Here is a 20,155-nt window from a genome sequence, read left to right on the forward strand (position 1 = left end):
AAAAAAAGACCTTTCCTGCATGTGGTGTTTCTTGCTGGACAAAGTTGTTTGCTGTGAGGTGGTTTGCCACACCATGGGCATTCTTTCATGCTCTTGCTGTATTTCTTTTCTTTACTCAGTGTTAGCAATCGCTCTCTTTGGGTCCCTTTGTACGTGTACTGGTCTGGGTAGGTTTGGTTTCTTGCCATCCTGAGATATTTTCCTCCCCATGGCTGTGGTATCTACAGTGGATTCTTCCTCAAAGTTACTCCTGAAAACAATCTCTTGCTTTGGAGGACTTGTTATAACCTTAGTCCCAGATCTGGACCTTAGCGTCCAAAATATGGGGGTTAGCATGAAAACCTCCAAGCTTAGCTACCAGCTTGGACCTGGTACCTGCTGCCACCACCCAAAAAATTAGAGTGTTTTGGGGCACTCTGGTCCCACTGAAAAACCTTCCCTGGGGACCCCAAGACCCAAATCCCTTGAGTCTCACAACAAAGGGAAATAATCCTTTTTCCCTTCCCCCCTCCAGGTGCTCCTGGAGAGATACACAGACACAAGCTCTGTGAAACTACCCTCTCCGTTCCCAATCCTGGAAACAAAAAGGACTTTCCTCTTCACCCAGAGGAAATGCAAAATCAGGCTAGCAAATCCAACCCACACACAGATCTCCCCTGATTTCTTCCTCCCACCAATTCCCTGGTGAATACAGATTCAATTTCCCTGAAGTAAAGAAAAACTCCAACAGGTCTTAAAAGAAAGCTTTATAAAAAAAGGAAAGAAAAAATACAAATGGTCTCTCTGTATTAAGATGATACAATACAGGGCAATTTCTTAAAAGAATATTGAATAAACAGCCTTATTCAAAAAGAATACAAATCAAAGCACTCCAGCACTTATATTCATGCAAATACCAAAGAAAAGAACCATATAACTTACTATCTGATCTCTTGGTCCTTACACTTAGAAACAAAAGATTAGAAAACAGAACTACTTCTCCAAAGCTCAGAGAAAGCAGGCAGACAGAAAACAAAGAACTCAGACACACAATTCCCTCCACCCAAAGTTGAAAAAATCCGGTTTCCTGATTGGTTCTCTGGTCAGGTGTTTCAGGTGAAAGAGACATTAACCCTTAGCTATCTGTTTATGACAGGACTATGTTCTTGGCTGCCTCTAGTTTGAGGTTAGGATCATTTTGAAGTGTTTCTGAAAGTTGGCTGTCCCTCAGCCTTCAAGTAAGCCTGTCTCTGATCAATTCTTCACTCATCTCCCCATAGCCACAGCACTGGATTAAGTTGTGCAGGGCTGTTTATGAAATCATTCACTGACTCCCCCTTCTCTTGCTTGTATAAGTGAAATTATGCCTGCTCAAAAAAATCACATTGCAGTGTGGCAAGAAATACTTATCCAATTTTTCAACTCTATTGAACTATTTCATCTGAGCAGTTGTGAGGCTTCTGGGAAGGATAATATTCTCTTCTACAGATCCCATTGTATACAGCAGGGTATTAACTTGTTTCTTCTCTAACTGCTGGTATAAACTGGAAGCCTGACAGAACATTTAGAATCTGCTTACCCAGAGTGGCCATCCCCCAGGGTGATGAAAATCAAATTCTGCTGGGGGTGGTATTTTAAAAAAAGGCTGGGTAAGATGTAGCCACTTCTACTACTTCTATGCCGCCTAGTGGTCACACTAAATGTTGACAACTAATACCACCGCACCAACCTCCTAGAGATAGAGAACACATCATCACTTACAGGAAATTGTGATCACTCCATAGTTTGGAGATGCTACAGTTCCATTGGTCTTAATTTTGCACTATGTTCATGTTTAATTATTTTTATTCAATTAATATAATTTGTTACCTATGTTATTTGTTACCTCAATAGATTTTTTTTGGTAAAACTTCATTTAAAAATTTCATTGAGGAACAGCTCCCCCATGTAAATGCTTCATAAAACTCAAACCACAAACATATTTTAGTAGTCTTCTTGGTAACAATACATTTATTGCCCACAGCTAATCCCTGGCCTCATAGTAGGAGCACATTTCCCTGATCAGTTGGGTCATTTTTCAGAAGCACCCTCTTCAGCTGTCCATGAAAGAGCAGTATGCTAAGCCACACTCCGTGACTTCCACTGCACTGTAGCAGTGTCTATGCAGGTTGTTTCTGCTCAGCAAGCTTGTGTGCACTAACCTACCATGCAGTAAGTCCTTGAGTGATGTGTGAAAGAGGTCTTAAGTTGCCATCCTTGGAATTTCTAAGTAATTATAGATGACAATTTCCTAACTCAAGAAGTGTTGCATCGGCACAGGGGGGATTTTATATTAGACTTTGTCAGGATAAATAAAGAGGAACTGATCACAGAACTAAAAATTAGTGGTAGGTTAGATACAAGTGATCATGACTTTATTCTGCTTGCACATAAATTTAATCAAATCCAAACAATTAAAAATATACTTGGTGCTTTAAAAGGGCCAATTTCACAAATTTAAAAACAACTATGAGCTAAATGAATTGGGAGAAATAATTTAAACAGAAAACTGTAAATAATGATTGGGGATTGCTTAAGAACATTTTACTAGATGCCCCAAAAGCCACAATCAAGCAAAAAGCCCACACTTAAAAAATGGCTTAAGGGGAAAGGAAAAGCAGTTATAATAAGAACAACATATAACAAATGAAAGAGAGGTTGATAGAAATGACTAGAAACCAGAAGTTAGGAATTATAGAAAATTGCTAAGGGACGCAAAAGGACACAAGGCAAACTCTCTGGCCAGCAAATTAAAGGACATTATTTTAATTTTTAAGTATATTAGGAATAAGAAATCCTAACAATAGTACACATCCATTTCTAGATGGAAAGAGGTAGCACTATCAATAACACAGAAAAGCAGAAGTGTTCCATAAATATTTGTTTTATATTTGGGGAAAAGCCAAATGATTTATTTACTTTCCATTCCATCAGTAACTGAGGATGTAAAACAGCTGCTGCTAATGCTAGACGTTTTAAAATCAGCAGATCAAGGTAACTTGTATCCAGTACTTTTATAAGAGCCGTCTGAGAAGCTTTCTGGGCCATTAGTGATGATTTTCAATAATTTTTTGAATACTATAGAAGTTCCAGAGGATTGGAAGAAAGCTGATGTTCCAATATTTAAAAAGGGTAAATTGAATGACCCAGATAACAATAGACCTGTCAGCATGGCATTGATCCCAGCCTAATTAACAGTTGATACAGGAGTTCATTAATAAATAATTAAAGGAAGGTAACATTAATGGTAGTCAAGATCAGTTTATGGAAAACAGATCCTGTCTAACTAACTTGATATCTTTTTTTAAAATATATATGATTACAAATTTGGCTGATAAAGGTTATAGTGTTGATGTACTCTACTTAGACTTCGTAAGGCATTTGACTTGAACTGCATGATATTTTGATTCAGAAATTAGAATGATACAAAATCAACATGGCAAACAGCAAATGGCTTAAAAAGTGGCTAATTCAAAGGTCAAAATATAATCATAAATGAAGAATCATCATAAAGTAGGTGTGTTTGAGGATTGGTTCTTGGCACTACGCTTTTTAACATTTTTATCAATGACCTGGAAGGAGGAAAAAAAGTCATCACTGAACATTTGCAGATGGCAGAAAGATTGTGGGAGTGGTAAATAGTGAAGAGGATGGGTTACTGATATAGAGCTGTATCCATCACTTAGTAATCTGAGTGCAAGCAAATACATTTGTTAGTATTAAAAACACGTAGTAACATTGTACGTCTAAGAACAAAGAACATTACCCATACTTACTGGATGGGAATGGTATCCTGGAAAGCAGTAACTTTAAAAAGGACTTGGGGGTCATGGTGGCCAATCAGCTGAACATTAGCTCTCTGTGTGACACTGTAGCCAAGAACATTAATGAGATCTATGGATATATAAACAGGGGAATATGGTGCAGGAGTAAGGTGGTTATATTTTCTCTTTATTGGACACTGGAATACAGTGCCCATTTTTGGTGTCAACAATTTAAGAAGTATGTTGAAAAATTGGAGAGGGTTCAGACAAAAATCATAACAATACTAAAGGGTTTGAGACAGCCTGCTGTCATAAGTATAAATCCAAGTATCCCAAACCTCCTTTTTTATGGGGGGAGGGAGGCAAAGGGGTTAGATATGGGAGTGAGGTCCAGTGGCTAGAAATGATGAGTGGAAACTGGATCTTTCTTGGTTTCTCTGTTCCTAGCTCTATCAGATTTGTGACCCTGGACAAATCTCTTAACTTCGGTCTTCCTGGATACCTAATAGTAGGGTATTCAGATGTTAAATACATATTTGTGAAGTGGTTTGATACCCAGGGTGAAAAACGCCATATATAAAATACCATGTAATAATATTTTTCTATCTGAAACCTCTGTGGCTTGCCCAACACTAACATAGCTTTTTATCTGGGGAACTTTTGACATAATAGATTGAAAGAAGCTCCTTGAGGACTTTATACCTACCCTTGACATGATGCATCTGCAATAAAATTCTCTCCTGTCATTGATTTTCCAGCAATAATTCATCCAGGTTCCTAATAAACACTAAAGGGGTCTTAATCAATGATAAAATCTTCCCAGAATGCAGTTTTTGTTTTTAAAAAAGTGTATTATGAGTTCTAGAAATGCAAGAAAGCTTCAGGCTGGTGGCAAGGGTTAGAAAGCAGTTTTGCTAGGGGAAGGAGACCACATAAGGACTTTATTTTGGGTCATGTAGCTACCAAAACCTTCAGTGTTCTCTCTCTTTTGTCTCAACTTCGGTGTAATCTTGACTTTGGCATAATTTAAACAGTCTCAGAAACAACCACCCTTTGAATATTGTAGTTCAGGTGGTGAACAATTTTGGGATACAGAACAGTATGAGGCTTCATAAACCAAGGTGAACCAGCACACAGCTCAGATATTTGGGCCTGAACTGTCAAAAGTGACCTCTAATTCTAAGCAGCTACAATTTTTTTGTAGCCAACTCCGGTATTTTAGGGCTTGATTCTCAGGGATATTGAAATTTCAAAATTCCAGATTAAGTCAATTGGAGCTGCAGGTGCCGAGGACCTATGAAATGCAGGTATCCCAAATTGGGCACCTAAAATTAGAAGTCACTTCTGAAAATTTGGGCCTTGATATAAATTTGTGGAGTTACAACCGTTTTTCTGTCTACTCAATAGATACCCAATAGTATTAATGTGTGGTATAAGTCCTGTTGCTAGCTATCATCCCCCATGCCTATGTTGCAGTCCATAGCATTTAAACCACCACCAGGTCAAAAGGATAGTGTTTTATAGCTACTTTATGCTCCTCTTGTACAGGTAGGGAGGGTGAGTAGAGAAGCAGACCCCACTTTTAATCATTTCTGCAACAGCATCTAATAGTGGTTCATGAGTCATCCAGTGATATTGTTGGATGCTCAGAGGCAACTGTAGTCATGTGATCAAGATCTTTGAGATATGAGTGGAAACTGGAGAGCTGAGAACTTTCAAATCCATATTATAGCTTTTATGCCATTTCCTCTCTGTTAAGAACCAAACTTTGCTTGATTGCTTGAATCTGGGTTCAGATGAAAACTTCTGCTTCACTATAACAAAAACAAATAGTTATTTAAGAACAAGATTACTTTTCTTTCCTTGTGCTGCAGCCTCATCTTATCTTAAAATGTTAAACAATATAGCAAAAAGTGTATCTCTAATAAATGTATATTCAAAAGATTAGGTCAGTAGAATTCATCCAGATCAAGCCAAGCTCAGTTGATATGTATGGGGATGGTGTGAAAAGGCTGAGTAATTAAAGGGGATCCCCCAAAAAGTTACCTGTCCTGTAATGTTAAATATGATATTTTAACTCTTAACTCATAAATATGGATAAAATTTTGTTGTGGTAAAACGAAGCAACATTCATGGAACAGTTATGGGGAAAAGGTACAAAGTCAGAGTATGGTCATGGTGAGGCTTAAGCTGAAGCCAGAGGCTGGCTGCCCAGGGCTGACAGCCATAGCTCACCCTCTTGGGGCTGAAGCTGAAGAACTCACAGAGATCTGTTAAAGTTACAGAAACCATGACCTGTGTGACCAAATTGTATCCTCCTTCATAAGCTACTCAATAGATTTTCTACACCCATGTGGAGCCCTACTGAAGTCAAGGGAGATTCATGAGGATGCCAAGGGATTGCCAGTGTGTATTGTACTTCAGAATCAGGGACAAAGGGGGTTAAAACCACCTTTACAAATTAAGTTAAATGCAACCTTAACTACGGAGCTGCTAATGATACCTTGCTAATAAGAGCTTCAAAAAAGCTCTGTATGGTCTTAACTGGGTCTTGTGCTCTTCCACATCTAGTGAATGGGCTGACAAGACACAGTTCATGTGGGTACATCACTTGATCAGACCATTACCCTTTTTCTGGTAATGTAAAATGCGTCCAGGGGAATTTCCCCATGCTCTTTGTAGCCTTCTCACCTTACTCTCACCCTTTTCTCCTCCTGCTTTATGCCTTCACTCATGTTACCCTCATACCTTCAAAGTCTTCTTTTCCTCCTCCACTTACCATCTTGTCTCTTCCATAAAATGCGTCTTTAAAAAATGCTGCCTCTTTTCTCACAGTTTGTGACCCCCAAAGCTGACCTCTCTGTGCTCAACTCTTGCCCTTTGCTTTATCTTGTTTAGACTGTAAGCTCCTGAGGGCAGAGAGCACTTCTTAACTAAGTGCTGTGCATATGTGTTGTGCGGTATGCATGGATAATTTAGAACTCACTGAACTCCATTTTGTTACCATGTTTTTAAAAAGAATACATTACAATCATACATCACTTGAATATACTGGAATCCTATAACTTCATTCTTGTCAAAAAGCCTCTCTCTCTTTTTGCTCCATTTACCCAGTTGTAGGTCATTTCTCTGCGGCTCTGTCTGTGATGGTTGCTGGCTTTTCTGAAATACACAGGAAACACTTCTCTCAAATGGAACAGACTCTGTCAGGAAAGGTGCTTCCAGTTTCCTCCATGCCTTGTTTTCATCTGGCTCCTCAATACATTTTACTTGGAGTGGCTGAAGCTTTGGTAACTCCCACCTGTAAGTACATTTTATCAACTAACAGGGAATTACATTAACTTCACAAGAATTAGAATGACTGTCATCTGATTTCTCACCCCGGCTCTCTTCCACAGGTTTTCTGAATAGGCCTATTCATCACCTGCACTGAAGGAGCTTAATTTCTGTTCTTTACTGTATTACATGGTGAACAATAATGTTTTCTGAGATTAGGAGGAACTTAGAATTTGTCAGACTTGGTCAGCCCATTGGACCATTAAATCTAGTAATCCACCCATGAGCAGTGGAGCCAATAACTGCACTGGGCAAACTCCATCCTTTCCCACTTGTATGTTGACTTTCTACTCTCTGCAAGCTGTTAATTTATACTGAGAAGCCTGAGATTTGATTACCCTTATTTTAGCTTGCATAACTACAAATGCTGTTAGCATTCAAAAATTATGCACAACTCTTTTAAAACAGTTGTTTTACACTTACAGCAGTTGACTAAATGACCTTCTCAAGCGGTGAATTCCACAGAAAGAATAATATATTGTGTATATTTCTCTTCTTGTTTTTATTGTTCTAAAACAATTTCAGAAGTGTTCAGATTTTACAGAGGGTTAGGAAATAGCTTGAATATTTTGAGTGTTTGAATTGTCATTCTTACACTCTTAGATTTCTAGGAACTGAGGGTCATGGTCTCACTCAAAGGATAATTTTGCCTGGATGTAATGCTTAGTACATACATAATGCCTCTTCAGCCATACATTTCAAGCACTTTATTGAGGCAGATGGATGTGGTTTCTAGGTTACAGGCTAAGCGTAACAGAAAATTGTGACCTTCACTATATAGCTTAAAAAAGAAAGGGTTAAGAGGTGACTTGATGATGGTCTATAAGTATCTGTATGAGGAGAAGATTTTTTATGATAGAGGGCTCTTTAATCTAGCAGACAAAGGCTTTGCAATGTCCAATGGCTGGAAGATTAAACTAGATAAATTCCAACTAGAAATAAGGCACAAGTTCCTAAAAGTAAGGGTAATTAACCATTGGAGCAATTTACCTAGGGATAGTAGTGGGTTCTCCATCACTCAGTCTTTAAATCAAGAGTGGATGGCTTTCTATAAGATATGCTCTAGCTCAGCTAGGAGTTATGGATTTGATGCAGGAACTGCCTGGTAGCATTCTATGGCCTGTGATATGCAGGAGGTCAGATTAGATTATCATAGTCTTAAAACCAAGACAAATATTCAAAAATGTACACAAATTTTGGACATCTTGGGTTTGGGGTATTCAGTCTGAGGGCCTAGGTTTGAGGTGCTGACCCTTACGACTCCCACTGATGCCAATGTTCCCATGATACAATAGAGGGGTTATTTATTATCTTGTCTAACACAATTATCTGTTAGTTACCTTTTAACACAGGGTTTTGTGAGCATCCCTTTCCCAGGCTGACCCCTCTAGTTCTGTTGTTACATTTAAAACATTAGATTAAAGAAACATTAAGGTTGCAAAGTCAAGTTCTTAAAAGGTAGGAAATGCTGGAATTAAGGTTGTTGGTGCATCCTGTTTGTAGCGTTGTTGAGGCTCTTGAAAGCTTGATCTTGCAACCGTCACGTTATTTATAGCTGTTCTTTTACAGTGTAATTTCCTAAACTTTTAAAAAAAGCAACCTGAATAAACAACTTCCATCATGTGGAACAACGCACACACATGCACACACACCCTGCCATGGGTCATCAGCTGGGTTAAGGATCTTTAGATCCAGTGCGCAGACATATGCCACTTAAGCTAATGGAGTAACTGGTAGTGTTAGGCTGTTATCCACTTCTTCTATCAGCTTTCTAAGAGATTCTTCTACTTCTCTGGATATTTCTAAGCCAAGCACGAATAAAGTTCAGCCCATGAGTTCTGCCCTTTGCCACTCTCACCGCACAACTGCAGAGTGAAGACAAAATTGGTGAATTCAGGCAATTCCTGTTCTGTAAAAGATACAAACGTATTATTATGGTTGCATTAAACTTAAGATACAGCTGAAAGTTTTAAATTTATCCCTGTGGCTTCTAGCATTTTGCCCACACCAACTAAATAGAGGAACTTTGCTCATATGTGACCCTGATGTAGGCTGCTAGTTGAAGCAGCTACCCTCCTGTTACCAGGTCAACTCAAATCCCAAACCTCTTCAGGAAGAACAAAATTTCTCCAATAAATCCATGGCTGCCTATGGCTTTATTCTTTAAAAACTCTTAACACTGTTCCTTTAAAGAAATCTACAGAGAGTTGAAAGATAGGACTCCTATAATAAATCTTTCTAGGAGCACCCAGTATCTCCAAGGAGTTTTGTGGGGTGGTTTCAAGCCCACAACGTACACCTGTTCTTTATTAAGGAGTATTTAGTTCCTATTACAGTACTTTCATCTTTTAAAATGTGCTAAATTTAAAGCATGTTTCAAATATGTTGATTGGTAACTATGGCTAAACACACACACACAGACTGGGAGCAAAAAGTCAACAAATGAGAGAGCAAGGATACAATAGAGCTAAATGAATAATTTGAACTAGTTTACACTAGCTATGTTAATCTGCTAATAGAGAATTTATATACTGTGACTGCTTTGTTAAACAAAGGGTTACCACATCTGCAATGTCTGATGATGCATAGCAAAAATATCTGCATTTCTAGTCCAAGTGTCTCAAAGTACTTTGCGAATGCTGAGTCTCATAACAGTCTCTTAGTTAAGGAATATATAGGGGATCACTTCGCCCACCACTGAAATGCAAGTCTCTCTAGGGTAGAATGCAGCAGCTGTTTAATAGCTCACAGAAACACTGTGGGAGAAGTGAAGAATACAGAGTGCAATTGAAACATCAGGAGTAATTTAGGTAAGCAGAATGCAATTACCAGAGCTGAATTTGTCCAGGATGTGTGCTTTACACCCCTACTCTTGCAAAAAGAAAGCTCCATCTGAACTTAATAATTACAAGTGGTCTGGATATTGGTTTTATAACTTCCTTTGGCTTTGCCTTCCCTGCTAAAATAAGTGTCTTTTTTTATCTTGGGGTAACTAATGTGTGCAAGCTATCTTGAGATTAAAAAAGACAAACACACACAGTGAAGACTGGGAACTTCAGTTTTACCATGAGGTAAATTCACCAGTGTCAACCCCTGGAATGGGTATAGGGACATTTACCTCATGGTTTATCTCATAATACAACTAAGCAATACTATAGCCCTTCTGTTAGTTATCCCACGTTAAAAAAACACACCTTTTTTTTCAGCAGTGAAGACTAGGCCACAGACTGTACTGTCATACACACAGCATGCCATATGATCACCTTCCCCTTCCCCACACATTCTGGTTTCACTCCTGAGTGAAGTAAAAGCACTACTTACTGAAATCAGGTTCAAAATCTAAATTCTTAATAGGATTTCCAAATCCCTCATTTGGACTTGCAAATCAAGGATGGGGACAGTGATTATATTTTGTCAGTTGAACTCCGTGATGATTCAGGCATCCAAATGTGGAATTGGGATCTCCCATCGACAGTCTTCGCACTGTGAATTCTTTCCATGAAATTTGCTGCAATATCAGCTAAGGAGGAGGAAAGGGAGAGGAGACGGAGGTTTGGAGTTCCTGAGAGTAGATACAGCAGAGCTCCAAAAATGAGATTATGAAGACTAGAGACTTGGCAACAGCTGATTCCAAAGAGAACAAACAGCTGTGCAGAAAACTGGCAAGAAACATTTTGTGAATCATAACAGAAATTCTAGTGAGGCAGAAGTCCATAATTAATAATTGGCAAATAGTCTTGATGGGTCACTTTTCATGATGAAAGAAGCAGTTCTGCTCATTATCAACTGTTTTTTCTATGATATTCTTAAAAATTGAAATCCAGGAGGAGGCAAGTCCCTTGTTCAGTCTGGCTTGTTCACATGGAGATGCCTTCTGTACCTCCCTAATAATCTAGTTTAATAATTTATTTGTAATTAGGCTAAAGACGACCAACTGGTTTGCTTCACTCTTTTTTAAGTAATTGCTGGTTTTGTACTAAAGGTGCAACTACCTAAACATCACTGTGAAGGAGTGAATACACAGCAAATGATGAGTTACCAGGGGGAATTTACTGCTTGTTGAAGGTGTTCAGGGCCGGTGCAAGGATGTTTTGTGACCTAGGCGAAACTTCCACCTTGCGCCCTCCCCCCTTCCTGAGCCCCTGCCCTGAGGCACCCCCCCAGTGGCAGCTCCCCCCCTCTGCCGTGAGGCAACCCCTCAGGGAACCCCTGCCCCGCCTCCACCCTGAGCAGACGGTCGCTGCTTCACTTCTCCCACCTTCCAGGCTTGCGGTGCCAATCAGCTTAGGCGCTGTAAGCCTGGGAGGCGGGAGAAGTGAAGCAGCCACGGCATGCTCGGGGAGAAGGCGGAGCAGGGGTGAGCTGGGGCAGGGAGTTACCCTGCTTGCAGCCCCCCCCCCTTACTTCACAAAAATATTGTTCTACTTAAATGAAAAAAAAAGGTCCTTTTATTGATTACTTTGATTTGAACTTTTATTTTCTACTGACTCTCCAGACCACTGAGCAAAGCCATTGCAAAGGAACAGGGTGACAATTAAATCCCTCTGTACCATTTCTGAAATGCTTGAATATCACTGTAGCATTAGGCTGTACACTAAACTTTTTAGGGGGGAAGGTGAAAAAATCCTCTACTGATGCATCTCCACTCATCAGTGTGGGGAGCATGAATGTAGCAAAGCTGCTGAGGCCACTAGCATTGTTAACATGTCATTAAATGCTGCTCAAAACAAATCTAAATGACACCATCTAAAAACACTGGTAACCATGGCATCCTTGTCTCCACTAGCACCCCCAGTTGTTGGTAGCACTAGTGGAATCGCTGCTAATAACAGTGGAAAACTTTTGTGTAGATAAAGCAACGTAGTACATTAAGAAATGTAGTACATTAAGAAACACCGCTAACCTCTCTAAAGCCTCCCCAAGCTACCACATGTAGTGTCTGCTGTTTTTGTTTTGTTAGTAAGATTCCCTCAACTAGAGATGGTCAGACTTTTGGTTACGACATGGGACTGGAGGTTGGGATGGAGAGGCAAGATTTCTCAAAACTGACTAGCGACTTTGTGGAGGAGAGGTCCTTAAGTTTTTTGGGTGCCTGGCATCAAATACCTTACACTGGGAGTCTGAATTTCAGAGCTACTGATTTTCCACCCTCTGAAAATCCAAGCCTCTTCAAGGTTTCTCAAGATGGGCCTCCAAAATCACTAGTCAGTCTTGAAAATCTGGGTTCAATTCCTACCTCTGCCACTTGCAGTGACTTGCCTGAGGTCACATACAGCATCTCACAGCCTGCTTCCTCTTGTACAAAATGGAGAAACGAGAACTTTCCCACTTGAGGAAGTTTGAGGCTAAATTAAGTAATTGTAAAATGCACTGTGATCATTGGATAGAAAGGAATACACATCTGCCAAGTAGCAGTATTACTAGATGACTGATTTTAGGATGGTCCACTGTATGATCATTTTAAGTAGCTTAACTTAGAATGTGATGCTTCAATAGGTTGCCTTTCCATAATGATTCTGTTTCACCCTATATTTTAAAAGTAGTGGAATATAAGCTTCATGGTGTATCCTGTTGCAGTAGGCTCTGGGCATTTTTCTTTTTCAAATTTATTGGATTTCTAATTATTGTATCTTTTGCCTGGCCATCCCTAAAAGGTTATTTCCTTGTGTAACTTGTAACTATCTTCTGCTTCCTTGCAAAGGTTCCTTACTAACATTCAGGCTTGTGCCAGGCAGAATTCGAGGGATTGCAATGCACTTTTTGACCGTCTTCAACGGAGCTGGTTGTTTTATGGGAGCCTTTATTGTTCAGACAACATACATAGGCTCTCAAGGTAAGAATATGCTCATGTGATATGTTTGCGAGATGAGTTTTCTAATCCTACTGGCTATTGATTTGGATAAGCATGTACCAGCATAAGAGTGGCTGCCAAAGTTTATTGATTTACTTTCACAATTAAGATAGAATTAAGATAGGAAATAGACTTGCAGCTGTATTCATCAAATTGTAATGAGTCCTCTTATTTTTGATAGGTGGAGTAATTAGAGAATAGCATCTGTTCTTTCTATTCTGAAATCAAGGGCAATAAATTGGCTATCAAGAAACCTTCATCCACCGGAACCCTCAGCATGTGTCTATTCCCAGCCACATTTACTTGGGGATCATCTTGTGTGTTCAATGTTTTACAAAAGGTAGAATAGTATAATACATTGTAGGTATGTTGTACCGGGGCCTTGAGAGTAAGGACAAAAAAATAAGGTTGAGATTTGCAAAACTGACCAGGAGATTTAGACACACAGCTCCTATTGAAATAATGAGAAATGTGTGGCTAAATCACTCCAGGACCATATTTTGCCACCCTATCTCACTCAGGGTAATATCTTACTCTGCAAATAGTCATTGACTGTAATGGGATCATCAATTGCATAAGGTACTACTCAGTGGGAGCAAAGGTGTCACAGTCTGATGCTTAGTCAGCTATGAAAAGCTCAACCTTGAACTTCATGCAGCAAGCAAAATAAGGGTGAAATTGAACCTCATTCCAAAGCTGAAACCAAGCTCTAACTGAACCTTTCTTTTCAAGTTAAATATTTCCTTGGTCTTTCATTTTTCACACACGTCCAGGTGCTGCCAGAACAAAAGTAAGAAAATGTTGTGGCAAGATATTTTCACAGTATTTTTATCCCACTTAGAAAAGAGCTAGCATTCCCAGAAAACTCATTCTCATGACATTTCTAAGCAAATTCCATACATTCCACCAACTGAAAGCATTTATTATAAATCTGACTTTCTGGTTACTCTTCTGAATTGGTCATGATAGGAATCTGGCACACAGTTCTTAAAAAAAACCTTTGTTGATGAACCTTTGTTAGATACAGTTAGTACATAGGAGTTCTCTATTTTATGATTACCTTTAAAACACCAGGAAGTATTTAGAGCAAAGGAATAGGGCCTCCTTTGTTTATATGTCCAAAATAGTTACCATATTCGAAGTAATTAGTTTTACAGATTGGTTGACATCCATAAATTTGATCATTACCACCTTTCAAGAAGTCATCCTTTTAACATGCTACTGTTGCTGGCTGTTGTACAAACTACTGCTGTAGTTAAAATACCTGCCAATTTTCAGAGCTGCTTGGGTTGCACCTATGTCTCCAAGAGACATTATTCTGGGGAACAGTGCAGTTAAAAAGATAGTGTATCATTGAAAAAGTATGTGTCAGAAAATATTAATCCATGCTTCCAAGATCTGGATGTACAAGTAGTTGGTATCTTAATCTGTTTCACTTCTGTAATGAAGTTTCTCTTATATTTACTTAAGTTAGATAGAATTTTATTTCAAGCCATGAGTTTCATGTAGAAATGGAAACGGATATTAAAATGCCTAGCTCAGCAAGTCACCTACAAGTCTTCAAGCAGAAGGGCCAACAGGCATAATAGTTGAGGTTACAGCTGGTCAAAAAGTTTCCAATAAAGCACATTTCCTTTTGAAATGTTGATTTCATTAAACCAGCATTTTCCCAGAACGTAATCAACTTTGTCAAAATTTTCAGTGATAATAATTATCATAATGCTTTTTTTTAAGAAAAAGTTGAAATATTTTGTTTTGTTGAGGGAAAATGTTTTATTTCAACTAACATTTTGATATTTGTTATGATTAAATATAACATAATTTATATGATATTATAAAAGTCAGAATGCTTAGACTCATGTCATGTCACGTGATGTCATTTTATGTATTTTTGTTATACCAATTATAATAGGAAATTACTGATTTAAAAAAAATATAAAATCAAAAGTCAAAATTGAAACAAATTTTTTGGGGGGGAACAAAACTCTTTGATCCAAAACAAATTTTTTTTTAGCAATTTTTGATTCACAGGAAATTTTGCTATTTCAACTTTTTTTGTTTCAATTCGGAACAAAATATTTAGAATTGTCAGAATTTCCTATGGAAAAGAAATACTGAGTTTCAACTAGCTGTCAATGAGATTTTCAAAGGCAATTGGTGGATTTAACCATTCATCTCTTACATTTTTATGGGAGTTGTGTGGCTAAATCCCCTAGTTAGCTTTGTAAAATCTCATGCCACATCTTTATCTCCATTACTGACTTACTGTGAGTGAACACAGAACTGAAGACAGCTACTGAAAGTGACTTTCCACTAAGGAGGATTATTTCCGAGGTGGTTCAGTGGTTGTCCAAACTCCTAAGGTTTGGGGTTTGGCCTGGGTAAGCCCCTCAAAAGACTGATTCTTATCCAAACCTGTAATGAGAATCAAGGTGAATATTATTCTTCAATGGTGTCCTCCTGTTCTTCCAGTGAGAACACTTAGATTACTATTTTCATTTTCATGTAATTGATATATTTTTAGGGCCTCAGAAGCTCCATTCTAAAAATGGGTAGAGATTCCTCTGAGGTTCTTTTGCCTCGACCCTAAACAGAACCAGTTCACCTATTCCTAGCAACCATTCCTGGAATGAGACTTTGATTTGGGAATATGACTGAACAATTTATTAATTCTGTGTAAGATTTTGAACCTTATGTGTCTGTGTCAGGCTGCAAACACCATTCTGAATGTGCAGCTTGTTGCCTTCTGCATGGTCTCTTTACCTCTGTTGGGTTAAAATTCCAAAGGATGGTGGCAAAAGAATAACAGTAGAGGGAAGCAGACTCTTAAGTACCCTATCATTGGAAATCATTTCACCGTAGACAAGACTAGTTCCTGCCCAGAAAAACTGGTTTAGCAGTGAGGAGGTTGTAATAGAGTCACCTGGCAAGGGTCTGTGCTCATGTGGGTGGGTGGGGGGGTGTTTGGTAAGGGTATCACCTGGCACAGTGGGACTGGAGGCTTTAAAAGGACAGAAGCTTTTCTGCTCAGGAGTCCTTTTTCTCCAGTCCATGAAGAAGACGCAACCCAGCATGTAACACCTCATGAGGCAGGGACACCATGCCTGCTGGAACCCAGTTGATTCCCCACAGACTCACGTGGGGAGAGTGATCTTGACAGTAAGGGACTTTGAGGTTTAATATGTTTATTTTGTTGTTTGTTCTGTATGCTCCTGTTCTGTACATGATTAAGTATAAGGGAGCATAAATGTGTTGGACTACGTGAAGGGTGTGTGTTGACTGTTTGACAACTACTACATGCCAAGTGATAAAGCAGAAGCTTCACACCTTTAGGGTGAAGTTTTGGTAAAGGACTGTGTTTAAGTACTGGGGTGTCTCAAGGGTCAGCAGTGTGCCCAGAGGGGACAGGTGGATGGACAGGGGCTCCAACTCTCAGAAGGGGGTGCCATATAGAAGGTCTGCACCCTGAGAGGTTGCCTAGGGACCCTAAGTTTGGGGCAGTGGCTGGACGCTGTTCAGGTGCAGGGGCTTAACATTCCTCAGGGGATCCAGAGACTTGGATCATCCTCACAACAGTCCTAATGGGTGGCCACTCACTAGCATCTGTGACAGACACACAACTTTTAAATATAACGTAAATATTTCTGTATCTCCATTATATAATCTTTTAAGTGCTAGATTTTATGAATATTGTAATACTTGCTACTTACTTCTGCTAACTTTTAATTCTGAACCATGAATTAAGCTAGGCTTGTTTTGTAAAAGTTCAGACCTTTTGAGCTGAGTTTAAATTATAATGAAACCAGCGGAGGTTTTCTTGGCTCTTTCCAAAGGAATGCAAGAATTCGCTGCTGCTCCATCTATCTTTTGATGCCCATTCTAGAAATGGTGTCAGACATGATGTCCTCTTCCAAATTATTCTATTATTTTTGCATGATTAAACCATCTATATTAGGCTATGTTACTCTCATATCATTCTTGATTACCTTTCTTGGGCCTTGGTGTTGTATTGCTACAAGTGGTATGAGTAAAGTAGTAAAGTATGAGTAAAGTAAAGTTGCTTTAAAAACTTCCAGAGCTGCTTATTGTTCACTATTGACCTCTGACCTGATCATAGAGGGTCTATAATTTTGAGGTAAAATATCATATATCTGCTAAGCATGCTTACAGAAATAATAATGGATGTTATTGAGGCTGTAATAGGAAGTAGGTGAATATAAATAATTGGTTAGTACGCTTTTGTTACATTAGTGGCCTGTTTTATGGTTGTGAGACCAAATGCGAGATTCTGGGTTCTAGTCAGGTTAAGGCAGGGTTTTTTAGTTAAAATTATATAGGCCTGAGGACATACCCAGGTAACAATTTATGCCTTCTCTTGCTGTGCAAGTAAACAGGTGACCGCAAGTTGCACAAATTAGAGGGGACTTGGGGGCCTTCTGCAATATGTTAACTAGGCCGTTTGACCCCAGTGATGTATGGGAATTATTAAGAAATGATTGACATGATATATTAATATTAATGAGTGGAAGATTATTAAGGAAGTCCTCAATGTCTCATATGGATAATGGATAGGTAGTAATCTTGTTATGGGTCATGGAAGATGATCAAATATGGTTATAGATTCAAATAGTTATATAAAGAAGGGGTAAAAGATCCAGTTTAGTTTTGGGGTTTGTTGGGTCCCTGAGACTTTGTAAACTGAATCAGGACCAACTCTCTACTGACTTTTCCTTCCATCTTTGTTTTTAATGATCTTGTGATGAGGTATAGTAGACTCAGAGGACCCCTGCTGGAGTCCTCACGGTCCTACCACACCCCACTCCAGGAAACAGAAGTAGAGATAAGTCCTCCAGGCTGCCTAGGACCTGCTGGTCAAAGTAGATTCAGTTGCTGGCAGGAACTAGGGGAGCAAGGAAGGTGCTCTTGGCTGGCTGCAGGGACACAAGCAGGACTTCAGCCTTGGGGTGAAGATGCTGGGGCTGCAGGCAAATGGCTCAGGGAACAGAAGCTGCATGAACAAAGTAAAAAGGGATGCAGCAGATGGCTGTTATTTGTAGGGTCCCTGGGTTGGGACCTAGAGTAGTGGGTGGGCACCAAGAAAGTGGCTGCATAAGCCCAGGGAAGGAGCTGAAGATCTGGAAGAGGGTCAGCATTGGTTGGACTTTGATACCTCCCCAGAAGAGGAATTAACTGAACTGTAAACAGTGACTCATCTGGAGAGCAGGGGTCAGATGAGGCTTGCCAGGGGACAAAGGTCTCCAGGGAGGAAACCCTGAGGGCACTGCTCCATTCCAGAACTGGGATCACTTGAGAGCTAGCCCAGAAGAGGCTGAGGAATAAGTCTGGGGAGTGCTACAGGAAGAGACCAACTGAGCGTACTGTACTGGACTTGTATCCCAGAAGGGGTTTGTTTTGTTCACATTTGGACTGTGTATGATTTGGCTGGTGGGCTGAGTTGCCAAAGTTCCACTGAGGTGGGTGGTAGCCGGTGGAAGGCACTATGAGCAGCACAGAGCTGAAAAAGAACAGGCACGCACACATCCGATAGCGGGCGTTCATGAGAGGTGAGCAGACCCCATCACAGTTCTCCATGATGTAATATTGAAGGTTTGAACAATGCAGGAGATCACTTTCCCGTACTTATTCTCCTCAAAGGCAGCACTTCTGAGAATGACACTAGGGGCTAGTACCAATTAGCCAATATTGACATCAGCTACACCTCGATCCCTCGAAAAGTTTAAGTTCCATGATAAAGAGTGCTAAAAAATAATCAATATCTGAACAACTCATGGTGAAGGAGGAAGACAAACCAACTTGAATTGGTTGCTTTTAAACCAGCTGAACCTGGATTAGGTTCTGAAGTCCAGACCTTGTTCTGTCACAGTGAAGCAGGATGACACCTGAATTGTGCTGTTGTAAAGCTAAATTCAACAAGGTGTGTTGTGTGGATGTTAGGCTACCGACGCTTTTGCATTGTCCCATGATTCAGGTTTACTGGAACAAGAGCCTAAACTATTTTGCATTCTCCCACCCTTAGTTCAGTGGAACCCATGCTCTTGGGAAGCTGTTCAGAACATATTGAATTAGAGTCAGTGAAAGAATACAATTTGTGAATTACACCGCTGAGCATGAAAGGTGTTGATTAAACTACTCCAACCTTTTTTGGATTGTGCTCCATATCACTAGCTTATAGTATTTTTTATTGGCACAGTTGATCAGCTATCAGTCACACAGAGTCTAGGCTGCATTAATCACATTTTAACTCATCTAAGGAGGATGGTGTGAATATGATAAAATAAGACTTCTTGAAATCTGATGAGTGCAAACAGATGATGGGTGACAGTGATATTTTCAGAACAAGCTGGGAAACTGATCTCTTTTTTGCATCTTTTACCTTTCCTGACATTTTAATGGAAGAGATGCAAAACTAAACCTGTCCTCCTTTGCTAATCATTTCAGAATAAATGTATCTAAAAGTAGTAATGCAAATATGTAAAGGGGGTGGGTCAGAGGGGAGGAAATTAGTCCAGATTGCCTCTTTCTGTTAAGATCTCTAGTACCAATATTCTCACTTATGAGTTTTAACTTACCTGCGTGATTAGCACCAAAATATGATACTGCCAAAAGACGTTTTACAGTCCAGATGGCAGTGTCCACTGATGCCTGTTTAACCAATAAGGATTTGAGACAGAATGTACTAAGACTTAGACTTGGGAGTGATAAGCATTAACTATATCCCATCACTTGGTGAATTGATTGAGGGATATGTGAAGCTCTTGAAAGATTTGAATGTAAGTGTTTTTTTTAATTCCAAGTCTCAGTAGTAGGTTAAATGTAAGTATTTGGGATTTATTCAGGATAGACTAGTCTGTGGGATGGATTCACTGTGTTTTATATGTACCCTTTAACTATGATTTTATGGCATTGTTTGTATTGCAGTAAACAAACTGCGCTACCCATCCAGCTTGGAGCTCTGCTGTGCCTTCAGGCTACAGTCCTGCAAGGGAGGTAGTGTAGCTCCAGACACAGACCTGAAGATTCAGCATCCATTTTTTCTGTATCCAGGTGGACCTGCTGCTTATGTGGACAAATGATGGTTCTACAGCCTTGCCTTTCCTCACCAGCTTTGGAGAGGCTAGTGCCTGCAACAGCACTAGCCTCATGCATATGCTTCGTGCTCCATGCA

The 20,155-nt window shown here is 39.6% G+C and overlaps 1 protein-coding gene across 1 annotated transcript in view; it reads left to right on the plus strand.

Moving 5' to 3' along the window:
• The window catches only part of SLC15A5 (solute carrier family 15 member 5), a 60,763-nt gene that overhangs the window by 34,100 nt on the left and 6,508 nt on the right, over positions 1 to 20,155 (plus strand). The window contains exons 6-7 of the mRNA XM_030542078.1: positions 6,897 to 7,085; positions 12,820 to 12,951. Of these exons, the coding sequence (XP_030397938.1) occupies positions 6,897 to 7,085; positions 12,820 to 12,951 (321 nt within the window). The remainder of the gene's footprint in view (positions 1 to 6,896; positions 7,086 to 12,819; positions 12,952 to 20,155) is intronic.

The sequence above is a fragment of the Gopherus evgoodei genome, chromosome 1, assembly GCF_007399415.2.
Source record: "Gopherus evgoodei ecotype Sinaloan lineage chromosome 1, rGopEvg1_v1.p, whole genome shotgun sequence".
Taxonomy (NCBI): Eukaryota; Metazoa; Chordata; order Testudines; family Testudinidae; genus Gopherus; species Gopherus evgoodei.